The sequence below is a fragment of the Microcaecilia unicolor genome, chromosome 4 (genome assembly GCF_901765095.1).
Source record: "Microcaecilia unicolor chromosome 4, aMicUni1.1, whole genome shotgun sequence".
NCBI classification, from domain to species: Eukaryota; Metazoa; Chordata; class Amphibia; order Gymnophiona; family Siphonopidae; genus Microcaecilia; species Microcaecilia unicolor.
This window is the reverse complement of record NC_044034.1, coordinates 62,537,762-62,554,418: the sequence shown is the minus strand read 5'-3', so window position 1 is coordinate 62,554,418 and position 16,657 is coordinate 62,537,762. Positions and strand designations below refer to the sequence as shown.

Here is a 16,657-nt window from a genome sequence, read left to right as displayed (position 1 = left end):
CTGGAGCCGGAGCGGACGATCGAACAGGAGCCTGACCATATCAACTTACCAGGGACGTTTGGGCCAATCTGGGGCCACCAGGATCACTTGACCGGAATGACTGGCAATGTGAGTCAGTAACCTGCCCACTATAGGCCAGAGGAAAAGGCATAGAGCAGGCCCCTGGGCTAAGGTTGTAGAAGAGCATGGATGCCTTCTGAGCCCAGCTATCTTCCTCTGCTGAAGAAACGGGGAAACTTTGCATTGAATGTGGTGGCCATTAAGTCCATCACCGGCATCCCCCAACGTGAAGCTATCTGATCTAAGGCCAGAGGGAAGAGTGTCCACTCCCCCGGCTCCAACTGGTGGCGACTGAGAAAGTCCGCTTGCATATTCTCTACCCCGCTATATGAGCCGCCGTCAAGAGAGAGAGATGAGTCTCTGCCCAATGGCAAATCAGGGCTGCATCGCACGCTAGTGGTGCACACCCGGTGTCCCCGACGGTTTACGTAGGCGACCGCCGTCACATTATCCGAGAGAACTCGAACTGGGCAACCACGCAGAAGAGACAGTAACTCCCGAAGGGCCAGACGAATCGCCTACAACTCCAAGCGGTTGATGGACCAAGACGCCTCCGTCGAGGTCCAAATGCCCTAGGCCGTCTGTTGGAGGCAATGAGCCCCCCAAACAGACAGCAACGCATCTGTGGTCACGATCTTCCATTCTGGGGTTTGCAGAAGAATGCCCGACACCAGATTCTTTTGAATGAACCACAAGTGCATGATTGTGTGCAGACGGGTCGAATATGGCACCTGAACCTCGTAATCCTCCCAGAGAGGAGACCAATGGCTCAGAAGGTGCCACTGCAGGGGGCGCATGTGAGCTCTGGCCCACTTTACGACGTCCAAGGTGAAGGCCATGGAACCCAGAACTTGTACATAGTCCCAAGTCTGCGGGTTCGGAGTTTGGAACAGAGCTCGCAACTGACCCTGCAACCGCTGCGCTCAAGCTGAAGGAAGAGAAACTATCTCTGTTCGGGTATCGAAGTACACTCCCAAGTATTCCAGCGTCTGGGAAGGCGTAAGGCTGCACTTTGGGAAGTTGATCACGCAACCAAGCAACTGAAGCAACCTGACCACTCTGTTGGTTGCCCATTGAATCTCCTCGAAAGAAGACGCCCACACAAGCCAGTCATCTAGATAAGGATGGACTTGAATCCCTTCCTTTCTGAGATAGGCCGCCACTTTTCCCAAGGTCCTTGTCGAAGTGGCGGCCTATCTCAGAAAGGACTTTTCCAAAAGTCCAAAGTGCTGTGGCTAGGCCGAAGGGCATCGCTTTGAATTGAAAATGACGACAGAGCACTGCAAAGCGAAGAAAACGACTGTGGAGAGGCCAAATTGGAATGTGTAAATAGGCCTCTTTGAGATCGAGAGATGTCAAAAACTCTCCTGGCTGTACCGCTGCGATCACCGAGCGGAGGGTTTCCATGCGGAAATGCCGAACCCGTAAGGACCTGTTGAAGCACTTGAGATCTAGGACAGGTCGCCAAGAACCGCCCTTTTTTGGCATCACAAAATAAATGGAGTATCGACCGCACCCTCTTTCTGCTGGGAGTACAGGCTGGACAGCTCCCAGTTGTTGTAAGTTGAGGAGGGTGTGACGAACTGCCCACACCTTGGCGGGAGATTTGCAAGGAGATTCCAGAAACGAGTCTACTATCGGACGAACCAATTCCAACCTGCTGGTAGAGGGACGCAACCCACAAGTCTCTGGATTGATCTGTGGGACGCTATGGAACAGCCGATTGTATATCACAGGTCTTGCCAAACATAAGGAACTCTTCCGAGCCTCCTCAAAACGTACCCTAGCCAAATTAGGGATGGATAACAATACTGCCCCCTCAGACCTCAATCACCTTGCAGGTGTATAAATGTGCAGAGCACCTGTCAGGTAAGCAGCATATGCATGCCAGAACACATTGTTAATCTACTGAAAGGCTAAACTGTATCCTAGCTTCCACAAGAAGTCAATGCAGCTGAACAATGGCAACACATGATCATATCATGGAGAACATTTTGTATTACCTGCAAGGCCTTTATCCATCCAGCAGGAAATCCTAGGTACAACGAGTTAGAATAATCTAAACCAATCAACATCCTAGGTACAACGAGTTAGAATAATCACTCAACATCATACTCTGACCAAACAAATGAAAATCCTCTCCAAGCAAAAAGAGCCTCACCTTACTAAACATCTTCAACTTCCGCCAGGATCGCTTTACTCATACTACCCCTCTCCTCAAGACCCTTCACTGGCTCCCTATCCGTTTTCGCATCCTGTTCAAACTTCTTCTACTAACCTATAAATGTACTCACTCTGCTGCTCCCCAGTATCTCTCCACACTCGTCCTTCCCTACACCCCTTCCCGTGCACTCCGCTCCATGGATAAATCCTTCTTATCTGTTCCCTTCTCCACTACTGCCAACTCCAGACTTCGCGCTGTCTCGCTGCACCCTGTGCCTGGAATAAACTTCCCGAGCCCCTACGTCTTGCCCCATCCTTGGCCACCTATAAATCTAGACTGAAAGCCCACCTCTTTAACATTGCTTTTGACTCTTAACCACTTGTAACCACTCGCCTCCACCTACCCTCCTCTCTTCCTTCCCGTTCACATTAATTGATTTGATTTGCTTACTTTATTTTTATTTTTTGGCTATTAGATTGTAAGCTCTTTGAGCAGGGACTTTCTTCTATGTTTGTGCAGCGCTGCGTACGCCTTGTAGCGCTATAGAAATGCTAAATAGTAGTAGCTTAAACACCTTACACACTTGTTGTTTAAAGGACAAGCCTGCGTCAAGACCACCACCCAAATTACACACCTGATGTATAATAGAAACTTCCTATTCACCTAACTCAACCTACTAGAAAGATCAGTTGCCTCAGATTGAGAGACCACCATTACTTCCAATTTCCCAACATTCAAAACCAATCTATTATCTTCCAACCAGCTGGCCACTGTCATGAATATTGTTTCTCAGCTGTCCCAATGCCAATTTGACTGACATTTAAAAAGGGGAAAAAAGCCCTGCACATCACCAGTATAAACCCTATAAAAGGCCAATAAATACTAAGCAATAGCAGAGAGGAATCACGTAGATTAATAGTAAACAATACAGCAGACACACAAGAACCCTTTGGTACTCCAACAATCAGTTGTTTTGAAGCAGAACACTCATCACCCACCCTAATCACCTGCCTCCTACCTCTTAAGAATAAACTAAGCGATTCCCATACCACTCCTAAAAATTCGAATCCTTTTAAACAACGCAGCAGAATAGCAAGAATCAACGTATCAAATGCAGCCAAAATATCCAGACAAACTATGAAAAAAACTTCTCTCAATACATCCACAATAGACAACAAGAGTGACTCAGTACTGGGGCCTATCTAAATCCAAACTCATATGAGTCCAAAATCCCAGCAGGTTCAAGAAAGTCATTGAGCTACGTCAAAACCGCATGCTAAATGACCTTTGCAAGCATTGGGAGAGATGAGACGGGTTTATAATTTTTAAGCATTTGAGTACCAAAGATGAATTAACAATGGGAACACTGTAGCAAATTTTAAACTCTCTGGCGTCATTCCAGTTTGCAATGACTCATTCATCACAATCCTTGCCAACACTGGCCCACATAAATCATCCATCTTCCCAAGCCTGTACGTCTAGCCCCCTCTTTGGCCGTTTTCAAGTCCAAACTTAAAGCCCACCTCTTTACCACTGCTTTTGACTCCTAACCACTGCTCACTTGCCCTATCCTTTATCCTCACCTCTTTATTCCCCTACCCTTAATTGTTCTGTCTGTCTCCTCTCTTATCCAGATTGTAAGGTCTTTGCGCAGGGACTGTCTTTTTGTGTATGGTGTGCAGCGCTGCGTATGGCTTGTAGTGCTAAAGAAATGATAAGTAGTAGTTGTAGTGCTGTGCAACACATGGAGGACAAGTAACCCTAGAAGGCTGAGTGGGTCATAAGGTTAGAACATTTCAACACTCTCTAATGTCAAATCTCACTTCATGACCTCAAATGGCTCCAAAAGCCTACCCATCTTTCAACAAAGAAACTCCCAAATTGGTCAGTTATCACTCTGGAAGGAACAATTACATCACTATCAGTAGAGGGTTCTGGCTTTGCATCAGTCTATTCATCTGGTTGAAAGGTTGGATATGATCCCCAAACTACAAACCTCTGCTTCTTTATATAAGATGACTTTTATAACAAAAGAAACATGCAGCTTCTCTGTATTGTACAGTATTTCAAAAGTATACACAGCAAAACTATAAGGGGCTACGTTTTTAGGGGTACGTTTTGATTACAAATGTTTAATCACACGATTAAAAACAAAGGAAGCAAGGAAAACTTAAAATAACAATATTGTATTTATTAATAAAATAACCATAACAAGAACAGGGGGAAAGGAGGGAAGAGATGCAGTCTCAATGACTGTATCTCTTTCTCTCCTGTCCTCCTCCTCTTCCCCATCACTGCCTCTGTCTTTCTTTCCTGTCCTCCCCCCCCCCCCCCAGACTGTGTCCTGTCTGCATGCCTGATCTGCGACTCACAGATCAGGCATGTAGACAGACAGCACAGTGCCTTGGGGGGGGGGAGGAGAACAGAGTGGAAGAGAGATGTAGTCACTTAAGCATCTCTCTTCCTCCCCCCAGACTGTGTGCTACCTGCCTGTATGCCTGAGGCACCATTCAGGTATGCAGGCAGGGAGCAGTCTAGAGGAGGTGGGGGGAGGGGTCCCTGAGAAGATGCAGGATTGAGACAGAGGGGGGAGGAGGAGGGGGATCAGAAAGGATGCTGGACTGTGGTGTGGGGGAACCCGGAAAGGATGAGAGACTGCAGCAGGGGGCAGAAAGGATACAAGACTGCAGCAGGGTGGCCATGAGGAGGCCCACATGCCTAGTACTTACCAGTGGAGACAGGCAGCAGGCAGGCACTAGAAGGCAGGTAGTCAGCAGCAGCAGCAGTAGGCAGGCAAGCACTGGCAGGCAGGTGGGCAAACATGAAGGCAAGCATCGGCAGGGGAGTGGGCAGGCAGGCAGCAGCAGCAGCAAGCAGAGGGGAGGGAGCACCTGCTGATATTCAGCACTCTCCCCAATAGTGACACTCCTCTTTGGCTTACTGGGCAAAGAGCCAATCAGGCACTCCCGGGCTAAACAGCCAATGAAAGCAATGCAGGCTGCAACAAGAAGAGAAAGAGAAGGAGAAAGTAATGGTGGCCATGCAGGGAGAAGAAAAGGTACCCCGGGAGCTTAATTTTATTAACTGTGACTAATATTTTTAATTGCTGTCAATATATATTACATTAATTGTGATTGACGTGCAGCCTTGATAATTTTATAAAGCTTTTTTTTCCACATGTAAAATGTGTCTTACATATGCAGAATGGTTCTTAATAAAATTGTGCAGCCAAATACTTTACATTATATTACATTACAACTAAGGTGGATCACAGAACCAAGATATCAGGTCATTACGTCTGGAGTTACAATAACTCAATTAAATTAGTTAAATAAAGTTGATAATTTAAAAAAAAAAAAAAAAATCAATCAGTATCTGCCCATCTATATTTCTGGAAAAGAAAAGTTTTCAGTTTTTTTTTTTACTAAATATTAGATAATATCTAAAAGATCTAATAGCGAGTGATGTGGAGGGGCATAATCGAAGGGGACGCCAAGTTTTGCTGAGGACATCTTCACAAAATTTCCCGGTGGAGGGGCAGGGAAACCCGTATTATCGAAACAAGACGGACGTCCATCTTTCGTTTCGATAATACGGTCGGGGACGCCCAAATCTTGACATTTAGGTCGTCCTTAGAGATGGTCGTCCCTAGACTTGGTCGTTTCTGATTTTCGGCTATAATAGAAACTAAGGACGCCCATCTCAAAAACGACCAAATGCAAGCCCTTTGGTCGTGGGAGCAGTCAGCATTCATAGAGCACTGGTCCCCCTCACATGCCAGGACACCAACCGGGCACCCTAGAGGGCACTGCAGTGGACTTCAGAAATTGCTCCCAGGAACATAGCTCCCTTACCTTGTGTGCTGAGCCCCCCAAAACCCACTACCCACCACTGTACACCACTACCATAGCCCTTACGGGTGAAGGGGGGCACCTAGATATGGGTATAGTGGGTTTTGGAGGGCTCACATTTACCACCACAAGTGTAATAGGTGTGTGGGGGGGATGGGCCTGGGTCCACCTGCCTGAAGTGCAATACACCCACTAAAACTGCTCCAGGGACCTGCATACTGCTGTGATGGGCCTGAGTATGACATTTGAGGCTGGCAAAAAGGCTGGCACAAAAGATTTTTAAAGATGACTTTTGAGGGTGGGAGGGGGTTAGGTACCACTGGGGGAGTAAGGGGAGGTCATCCCCAATTCTCTCCAGTGGTCATCTGGAGATGGGCACCTTTTTGGGCCTTGTTCATTAGAAAAAGAGGACCAGATAAAGTCGTCCAAGTGCTCGTCAGGGACGCCCTTTTTTTTCCCATTATGGGTCGAGGATGCCCATGTGTTAGGCACACCCAAGTCCTGCCTTCGCTACGCCTCCGACACGCCCCTGGGAACTTTGGTCGTCTCCGTGACGTAAAGCAGTTGGGGACTCCCAAAATCGGCTTTCCATTATATCCATTTGGGCGACCCTGTGAGAAGGACGCCCATCTTCCGATTTGTGTCGAAAAATGGGCATCCTCCTCTTTCGAAAATAAGCCTGAATATGTTCCAAATGGTTGCTGCCTGATATGGTATAGAAAGCAATTGTTTCATGGAACTTGTTTGTAGCTGGGAAATGCAACATAAATAGATTACGAGTATTAAATACAGTATTTGCTCCATGAAGTAAAGAAATCAGGTCAGACATTTAAGATGGAGCAACTCAACATAGAATTTTGGGACACTGTAATGCTTAAATGTAAATTGTACTCATGCCTCAATTGGAAGCCAGTGCAATTTAGAGTAGAAAGCTCTAATTGGGTCATATGTTTGAAGTCCATAGATCAGCCAAACGGCTGTATTCTGAATACTTGTGTACAAATACCCACACCACCAACAATTTAATTCCAACAGAAAAACATGCAAACCTGAGAACAAAAGGCAGGAATGAAACATTACCTGTGCAATTAGATCCATTATTCTTCCTTTAATATGAATATCTTTAAGGGGGATAGAGTTACCAGAAGTATCCAGAAGACCAGCTTTTATCTTGTGCAATGAGCTGTTATCCAAAGAAATCTCTAAATATGAATAGCATGAAGAAGAAATATATTTTTGTCTTTGCTGAATGAGTATCATGACTTAGGTAACAGACATATGAACTGTCAGTATATTTCATTATCCTAAACCACATGGTGGTTTGGTCAGAAACTTTACATTTCTTGTTCACACGACCTTGGTACATCAAAAAGGCAGTAAATAAATCCTAATAAATAAACAAACAAGCATCCAGTAGGGAGTACACCATTGCTACATATATGAATACGAACAAAAAAAGCAAAACTGGGCCTTCAAGACTGAGACAACAGGAGTCCTCTATTAATAAGTGACCCAACATGGGTCGTGTTTCGGCGTTACATAACGCCTGCCTCAGGGGTCTAGTAATAAAGCATGTGGAGGGGCATAATCGAACGCGAACGCCCATCTCCATGGGTGTCTATGTCCGAAAACGGGTACGTGAAGAGGCGGGACAGACCGTATTTTCGAACAAAATGTACGTCCATCTTGTTTTTCGATAGTACAGTTTGTGCCGGCCAAATGCATCAAATTTGTGCGGATTTGAGCTGGGCAGTATCGTTTTTCAGCGATAATGGAAACCGAAGGCGCCCAGCTCAAAAACAATCAAATCCAAGGCATTGGGTCGTGGGAGGGGCCAGGATTTGTAGTGCACTGGTCCCCCTCACACAGTGGCGTACCAAGGAGGGGCAGTGGGGGCGGTCTGCCCCGGGTGCACGCCGCTGGGGGGGGTGCCACGCGCCGGTCAGCGTCGTTGGTTTCCATGCTCCCTCTGCCCCAGAACAGGAAGTAACCTGTTCCGGGGCAGAGGGAGCATGGAAACGAACGACGCTGACCAGCGGCGTGCACCGGGGGGGTTCTTTCACCGGGGTGGGGGGGGTGTCCCTTCGCCGGGGGGGGGGGGGGCGCTGCACGGGGGGGGGGGCACTGCACCCGGGGGGGCGGGGCGCATCGGCGATCTGCCCCGGGTGTCAGCGCCCCTTGGAACGCCACTGCCCTCACATGCCAGGACAGCAACTGGGCACCCTAGGGGGCACTTGTAAAGCATAAAAACGAAAGTAAAATACCTCCCAAGTCCATAGCTCCCTTCCTTTGGGTGCTGAGCCCCTCAAATCCCCCCCAAAACTCACTGCCCACAACTCTACACCATTACCATAGCCCTAAGGGGTGATGGGGAGCACCTATATGTGGGTACAGTGGGTTTTGGGGGCGGTCTGGTAGGCTCCCATTTACCACCACAAGTTCGAACAGGTAGGGGGAGATGGGCCTGTGCCCACCTGGGTGAAGTCCACTGCACCCACTAACAATTGCTCCAGGGACCTGCATACTGCTGTCATGGAGCTGGGTATGACATTTGAGGCTGCCATACAGGCTGGAAAAAAAGGTTTTTCAAGTTCTTTTTTTTTGGTGGGAGGGGGTTAGTGGCCACTGGGGGAGCCCGGGGATGTCATCCCCGATTCCCTCCAGTGGTCATCTGGGCAGTTGGGGCACTTTTTTGGGACTTGTTCATGAAAAAAAAGGGTCCAAAAAAAGTGACCCAAAATTGCAGTAAAACCGCCTTTCTTTTTTCGATTATTGGCCGAAGGCGGCCATCTCTCCTCGGCCGATAACCACGCCCCAGTCCCGCCTTTACCACACCTCCGACACGCCCCCGTCAACTTTGGTCGTTCCTGCAACGGAGTGCAGTTGAAGACGCCCCAAATCAGCTTTCGATTATACCGATTTGGTCGCAAACGGGAGAAAGACGCCCATCTCCCGATTAGGGTCGAAATATGGGCGTCTTTCTCTTTCGGAAACAAGCTGGATAGTGGCATAAAAATGAGAATAATAATAATAATTACAAAATAATAATGATAATAAAAACAACATAGGCAACATATAGTGTAATGATAAAACAGCATCACCATGAAATCTCTCTATATAAAAAGCAACACCAACGTTCTATGAAGCCTCCAGCCGGAAGTGTGAAGGGGGCGAGATATCCGGTTTCCCTATGAGTGTCTGCCCCGCCCTCTCTGTAACACAGTCAGTGAAGGAAAACAGCAGAGCACGAAATCAAATCGCTGGCTCTGTAACAGTGAAGGACTCAGAGGGGGGAGGGGAGAGAGGCCAGAGGGCAGGGACACACACACTCCCACATGCACACAGAAGAAAACATCGCTAGCCCCCGTTTCATTTGCATCAGAAACGGGGCTTTTTTACTAGTATTTATATAAAAAGGACATTACCAAATAATTAGAAATACTTTAGGAATACATATGTGTGTGTATAAAGTATGTACAAACTTAAGAAAATCCATCCATCAAAATGGGTGAAAATGTTCAAGAACATCTATAAATAAAAACCAACCACATATAAACCGAACATATCTATGTATAAACATCCATATCTGATTCTGATGAATGAATCAAATGAACACATGTAAACATGGGTTTAAATTCCTATATTCATTTGTGTACCATATTATTAAGTTTAACCAAAAAAAATTTGTATTATTAATTTTAACCAAAAAAAAAATAAAATTGTTTTAAAAGAATGTTTATAAGAAGTGTGTATGTAAAAGACAATACCAATAATTTAAAAATACAAATATAGTAATTAAAATAGTGATAAAAATGACCTCCAATGTATTAATAAACAAATTTAGGTTAATGGGGACAGTGGGTTGGGGGGGGGGGGGAATCCACAGGAAAGGGAGAGTCTGGAAAATCTGTGGCTTTTGTTGAAGAAGGTTCCCAGACCAATACTGGTGATATACAAATTTTTGAGGGAATATGACCCTAGGCCATTTGGTTTTCAGGGGGCTTAGGAGGAGGATTTAAATTACTGTTTTTCTGATCAGGAGTGGGAAGTTATTTGTGGGGAGGTGCAGAAAGCCTCGGTATGTGTTTTGGTGCAGGCAAATGCATATAAAAGTCTTATCCCGATGGTATTACACACCTGAGAGATTGAAGAGGATGTACCCCAGTGCGTCGGATCTATGTTGGAGGTGTGGTTCACAGAGGGGTACTTTTATACATATATGGTGGTCATGCTCCGGGGTGGTACCTTTTTGGCAAGATGTTATGAAAGTATTAGTAAAGTTGATTGGATCATCCTTGGTGTGCAGCCCTTTGGTGTGTCTCTTGGGCTTACATAATGAGAGGGAATCTTGGGAGGAGCGGAAATGGTTACGCTGGGAGCTGGCAGCAGCTAAGTGCCTCATAGCACAGTACTGGAAGAGGGTAGATCCCCCGACATTGGGTGATTGGAAATGTAAATTGGGTCAGTTAATACAAATGGAGAGACTAACGGCTTACCGTAGGGAGGGTACATGGCGACATAAGGGAAGATGGGTTCGCTTACAACAGCGATTGACAAGTATTTAGGTCAATGGAGCCTTATAGGAGGGGGGAGGGGAGTGGAGAGGGAGGGGGAGAGAGAGTGCTCCAAAAAACCACGAGGTGCTCTTAAGCTGAGTTGGAGCTGGAGATGGTGAGAGTGAAGGGGAGGGGGATGTTGTATCTGAGGAGTACAAGGTTTAGTTGGGCTGTGGTGGTTGTCTTTGTGATGATCTTGTTATTTGTTGTAGTGGATATAGTGATGAGTTGGTTTTAGATGTAGTAGTGTAGTAAAGTATTTATGAGCCCCTGCGTGGGCAAATGTGAGCGAGATGTGCTCTTATTACAGAGTTATGCAAAATAAAAATATTTTAGATTGGAAAAAAAAAGTGTAATTAAAAAATATTCTTTACCTTCTGACTGTAAATGACATGGAACTCTTTCTGCCACCTCAGTAATACTTATATCAGGAAAAAACTCTTTCACATTGTCTTCCTCCAGGCAAAATTTTACAATATATCCCATTTTGACCTGGTTTGTATTATATATAACAAATTCATCATCCTATAAAAAAAAAATTACAAACCTGTATATAGATATATAGACATATATTACAGTTACAAATCACACCAAAAAACATCCACCCATTTGTCTAAATGTGCTTCTTTTAATGCAACTGAACTGTATCATAACACAAATGCAAACTGGAACAAGCAAGCAATCAAAACAAAAGATTAAACAGCTTAAATATCCAAATTTATTAAGACAAATTTTTTTTTAAATGGGACACTATCAACAATAATTCATGCAAGCGCCCACAAAAAACATGCGAGAAGCACAGACATAATGAACAAATAGCAGCAGACAGGTGACCAAGATATAGGGCACCAGAATGGTGGCGTGCAACATAATTAGACAGTTCCAGGGCACACTTTATGAGCAATTCTATAACTGGAACGCAGCAGGTGCCTACTTCAACTGAGTATCAATGCACCTAACATTTAGGTGCTCACACTTACGCCAGTCATAGGGCTACTGTAAGTGCAAGTACATAAGTATGGAAGAGTGGTGCATACCGTAAAATATTCTAAACATTAAGGGGTATATTCTATAAGTAGTGTCTAAAACTCGGTGTGAAAATTTAACATTTAAATTTATCACCAATTATCAGTGCAGATTGACTCATTAAGTTATGCGCATTAAATGGGGGTGCACGTCCAATTTAATGCACGTAACTTTTAGGGCCAAATTCTATATATGCTGTTAAGTGCCTAAATGAGAGCCCTGTCAATGGTTTTTAAGGTTCTCAAGACTCATTACTGGTATGGTTCAATATGTATTTTCATACCTCAAAGTCCGAGAGGCTGCCTGGTGCTTTCCGAACCCCATGTACACTCTGATATCCTGCTGGGGCTTTGGCTAATGAAAAATCTGTCTCGTACAGCTCCATGCATTTCCCAAGAGCCACGCTACATACCACTAAGAGCCGGGAGCCATCTGTTTCACTGGGTTTTGAGTATTTGATGCAGGTACTTTGCATAATAAAATACACAAGCAATAAATGGTTACATGTTCAAGGACATCAGTCTTGGTATGCTAGAATACTTATCATGGGGAAAAAAAAGAGTAAAAAGATAATTTGAGTCACAGATAACATTAGTTGACAACCAAGTTAAAAACTATTTATGATAAATAATTTGAGATATTCCCAAAGTGAGATTTTAAACAGTAGCAGATTCCAAGGACAGTACTCCAGTGGATACATGTATGCATTTTCTATATTTGCTTTTTAAACCTTATTCTCCCCTTGCTTTTCAACTTTTTTTCAGGATGATTCTCTAGGAGAAATTAGCCAGAGGGGTAGCCAGGTTAATCTGTAGAAACAAAATCATCAAAAGATGCAGGTGGTGCCTGAAAGATTTATTGAGGCATAAGCTTTCAAGAACAAGAGTCCACTTCATCAGATGCACAAAGTATAGTGGAAGAGGTGGATATGTACGTACAGTGCTAAGACAGTTTGTGAACACCTAAATAATAAGTACAAATTCTTACCATAAGACTTTTGTTTAATTGAAAACAATCCACCCTATATTCAAAGAAGAAGCTCCAGGCCATTTAAACTGCTTAGTCAGGATTAACCAGCAATATTCAACAGCACTTAACCGGACAGTGCCGATTAATGCTGCCACTAAATGGCCAACCAGTGAGGTTAGGGGTGAGCTAAGGTTGGAAATCAGGTGGCACACAGCTCAGGCTGGTTAGCGGCAATATTCAGACTGCAAAGCAGCTAGGTTGGAGCATAAAGTTACGACAGAAAAAGGCTGTCCTAAAATTTTATGCAACAAATTTAACCGGGCACTGGTCCGATATCAGCTGTGACCTGGTTAAACTTACATAGGGTCTAGCGAGGCTGCAGCAGCCATTTTGGAATGCAGGCTGGTACCAAACAGGAACAAGTGGGAATTTCTCCTACCCGAGTTTCTTCTAGATCACCAGGAACTTTTTAGGCAAGCCCAGAGGGCCTAGGGAGGGGAGGGGAATGCCAGACTTTGCATTTGTTTTTATGCAGGTCCTCGCCAATATTCAGCTGGGATCTGCCTAGGTGTTTTATGCAGATCCCAGCTGACTATCATCCTGGACTTACATAAGCTCCGGCAGTTAACACCATTGAATTACCCCCAGATATTCAATGCGGTTGCCTAAACACGGCCCAGCACTGAATATCCGGGGCTAATTCTGGCCACCATGAGCTAAATAGGGATCGGACTATTTGCTTATGTAACAAAAAGGGTATAAATTAAACAATTCCATGTTTCATGAGAAACTATAATTTACAAAGTAGGAACAATAAGACTAGTTTACCATCGGTGTGTGAACAGTAAGTGTATCCTACCTCCCTTAGCACAATTAATTGGCTAATTAAATTCAAGTGCTTAAATAACTGGGTAACAAGTAATCTGTTCTGCAAAGTGAATCTATCTGCATGAGAATATTTGGGCATCTAAAAGATTCTGAGTTTGGCCTTCACCAAAAAAAATTTAGTAGCAACTCATTCTAAGGTCAAAAGAAATATCAGAGGATCTACAAAAAGTAGTTGATGCTCATTTGTCCAACAAGGTGTCAAGACCCTTTCTAAATAATTGCAGCACCATCTATCCACTGTGGGGGTAATTTTATAAAAGATTTTCTGTGTGTAGAGCTGATGCTAAGGGGCAGAAAAGGCCTTTTAAAAAAACTCTGTAACTGTTTACATGCATGTAAGTATATGTGCCTGTGAAGAAACAGTGGGTTTTAAGTCTGTAAAATGTATTGGATATTTTCCTGTCTTAAATATGTCTGAAGTATATTTCTCCTGTTTGGCCAGCAGATCGTGCATGTTTACGCTTTAAGCTGTTACAGAGGACTGACATCTCTTTCTTTTATTTGGAACACAGATAATAGGAAGTGCCTGTAGTGATGTAACCAGTTTTTATTTGAAACTTAACTGTTCTGGGCTATGACTGGCCTGGAGTTTTGAAATTACCCAGCAGATGCTGGCTGTTGCTTCAGTTTCAGCCTGGGAGAAGAAGAGAGAGAGAGAGATCTGTTTTGCTGAAGCTCTGTGAACAGATATATGCCCTGATCTCCCCAGGTACTTTCTAGGCAGTATGTAAGTGTTTAGTTAGTGTTATAATTGATCCATATTTCAGTTACCTGTTATTGTTTGCCAATTGAACTATTTTGTTCCACTGTTCAATATTTTTTAAGAGAATAAACAAATTGTTTGTTCACCCTGTTTGCCTGGATTGATAAAGAATCCTGGTGGTTTGTGTGTTGGTCTGTGAGTGCTCTCTGGGGACTGTGGGACCACTGGGAGTGTGGCTCCAGAAACCTAGAAATCACTGGGGATAATCTGTGAGTGGGAGACTCACCCAGAGGCAGTTGTGACCCAGTCAGTGGGAGGAGAATACTAGTGTAGAGCACAAGAAGCAGGTGCAGGTGGACCTGAGCTGTGCTGGGGATAGACCATCTAAGTGGCCGCAGGGTAACCCCAGGTGGGTTCGTGACAGTGCCTAAAGGATTGTGCACACTTATACATGAGCCCTCGCAGGCATAGTTTGGATGAAGAGGAGCTGAAATTGTAATGTACATGTGTATTTTATAAAATATGCAGAACATCACGTGCTGCTATGAGCTGAACAGCACCATCTTGCTGAAGCTCTGGGGCCCTCGCATCCATATCATCTTAACTGCTGCACTATATCTTTGTTTGGTGCTGGATGGTGGTGGGACATTTCTTTATGGACAAACATTTGAACAAATTGCCTGCTGGGATGCGCATAAGGCTGTTAAAGAAAAAAGTAAGCCTGGCAGTGTGGAGGCCAACATGGCGAAGGATCCTCCCTTGCCGCCACCGGCCTTTACTGACACCCAGCTCCTGCAGCTAACATCAGCAGTAGAGAAAGCCTGGGAGCAGAAGTGGGAAATGATGGATCAAAAACTGGATTTGTTTCAAACGATGCTGGACGGTTTGGGGACCCGCACGGGGGACTTAGAAGCCAGGGTTTCGGCTCTGGAGGATGACTCCCACGTGTACGGCCCAGACATAGCAGCTAAAGGAACAAATGAACAAACTGGAAGATCTTGAAAACCGCTCCCACAGGAACAACTTGCGTATACCGAATGCTACATACCTATAGAAGGTATTCTCCGAGGACAGCAGGCTGATTGTTCTCACTGATGGGTGACGTCCACGGCAGCCCCTCCAATCGGAATCTTCACTAGCAAAGTCCTTTGCTAGCCCTCGCGCGCATGCGCGGCCGTCTTCCCGCCCGAAACCGGCTCGAGCCGGCCAGTTTCATATGTAGCAAGACAAGAGAAGGGAAGACACAACTCCAAAGGGGAGGCGGGCGGGTTTGTGAGAACAATCAGCCTGCTGTCCTCGGAGAATACCTTCTACAGGTATGTAGCATTCGCTTTCTCCGAGGACAAGCAGGCTGCTTGTTCTCACTGATGGGGTATCCCTAGCCCCCAGGCTCACTCAAAACAACAACCATGGTCAATTGGGCCTCGCAACGGCGAGGACATAACTGAGATTGACCTAAAAAAATTTACCAACTAACTGAGAGTGCAGCCTGGAACAGAACAAACAGGGCCCTCGGGGGGTGGAGTTGGATCCTAAAGCCCAAACAGGTTCTGAAGAACTGACTGCCCGAACCGACTGTCGCGTCGGGTATCCTGCTGCAGGCAGTAATGAGATGTGAATGTGTGGACAGATGACCACGTCGCAGCTTTGCAAATTTCTTCAATGGAGGCTGACTTCAAGTGGGCTACCGACGCAGCCATGGCTCTAACATTATGAGCCGTGACATGACCCTCAAGAGCCAGCCCCGCCTGGGCGTAAGTGAAGGAAATGCAATCTGCTAGCCAATTGGATATGGTGCGTTTCCCCACAGCCACTCCCCTCCTATTGGGATCAAAAGAAACAAACAATTGGGCGGACTGTCTGTTGGGCTGTGTCCGCTCCAGATAGAAGGCCAATGCTCTCTTGCAGTCCAATGTGTGCAGCTGACGTTCAGCAGGGCAGGAATGAGGACGGGGAAAGAATGTTGGCAAGACAATTGACTGGTTCAGATGGAACTCCGACACGACCTTTGGCAGGAACTTAGGGTGAGTGCGGAGGACTACTCTGTTATGATGAAATTTGGTGTAAGGGGCCTGGGCTACCAGGGCCTGAAGCTCACTGACTCTACGAGCTGAAGTAACTGCCACCAAGAAAATGACCTTCCAGGTCAAGTACTTCAGATGGCAGGAGTTCAGTGGCTCAAAAGGAGGTTTCATCAGCTGGGTGAGAACGACATTGAGATCCCATGACACTGTAGGAGGCTTGACAGGGGGCTTTGACAAAAGCAAACCTCTCATGAAGCGAACAACTAAAGGCTGTCCTGAGATCGGCTTACCTTCCACATGGTAATGGTATGCACTGATTGCACTAAGGTGAACCCTTACAGAGTTGGTCTTGAGGCCAGACTCAGACAAGTGCAGAAGGTATTCAAGCAGGGTCTGTGTAGGACAAGAGCGAGGAT

The 16,657-nt window shown here is 45.4% G+C and overlaps 1 protein-coding gene across 1 annotated transcript in view; it reads right to left on the bottom strand.

Annotated features, from left to right (window-relative positions):
- The window catches only part of LOC115469598 (protein mono-ADP-ribosyltransferase PARP4-like), a 242,756-nt gene that overhangs the window by 129,299 nt on the left and 96,800 nt on the right, over window positions 1-16,657 (bottom strand). Inside the window, exons 15-17 of the mRNA XM_030202392.1 lie at window positions 11,941-12,124; window positions 11,006-11,156; window positions 7,156-7,277 (exon numbers count right to left, since the gene is read on the bottom strand). Coding sequence (XP_030058252.1) covers window positions 7,156-7,277; window positions 11,006-11,156; window positions 11,941-12,124 — 457 coding nt within the window. The remainder of the gene's footprint in view (window positions 1-7,155; window positions 7,278-11,005; window positions 11,157-11,940; window positions 12,125-16,657) is intronic.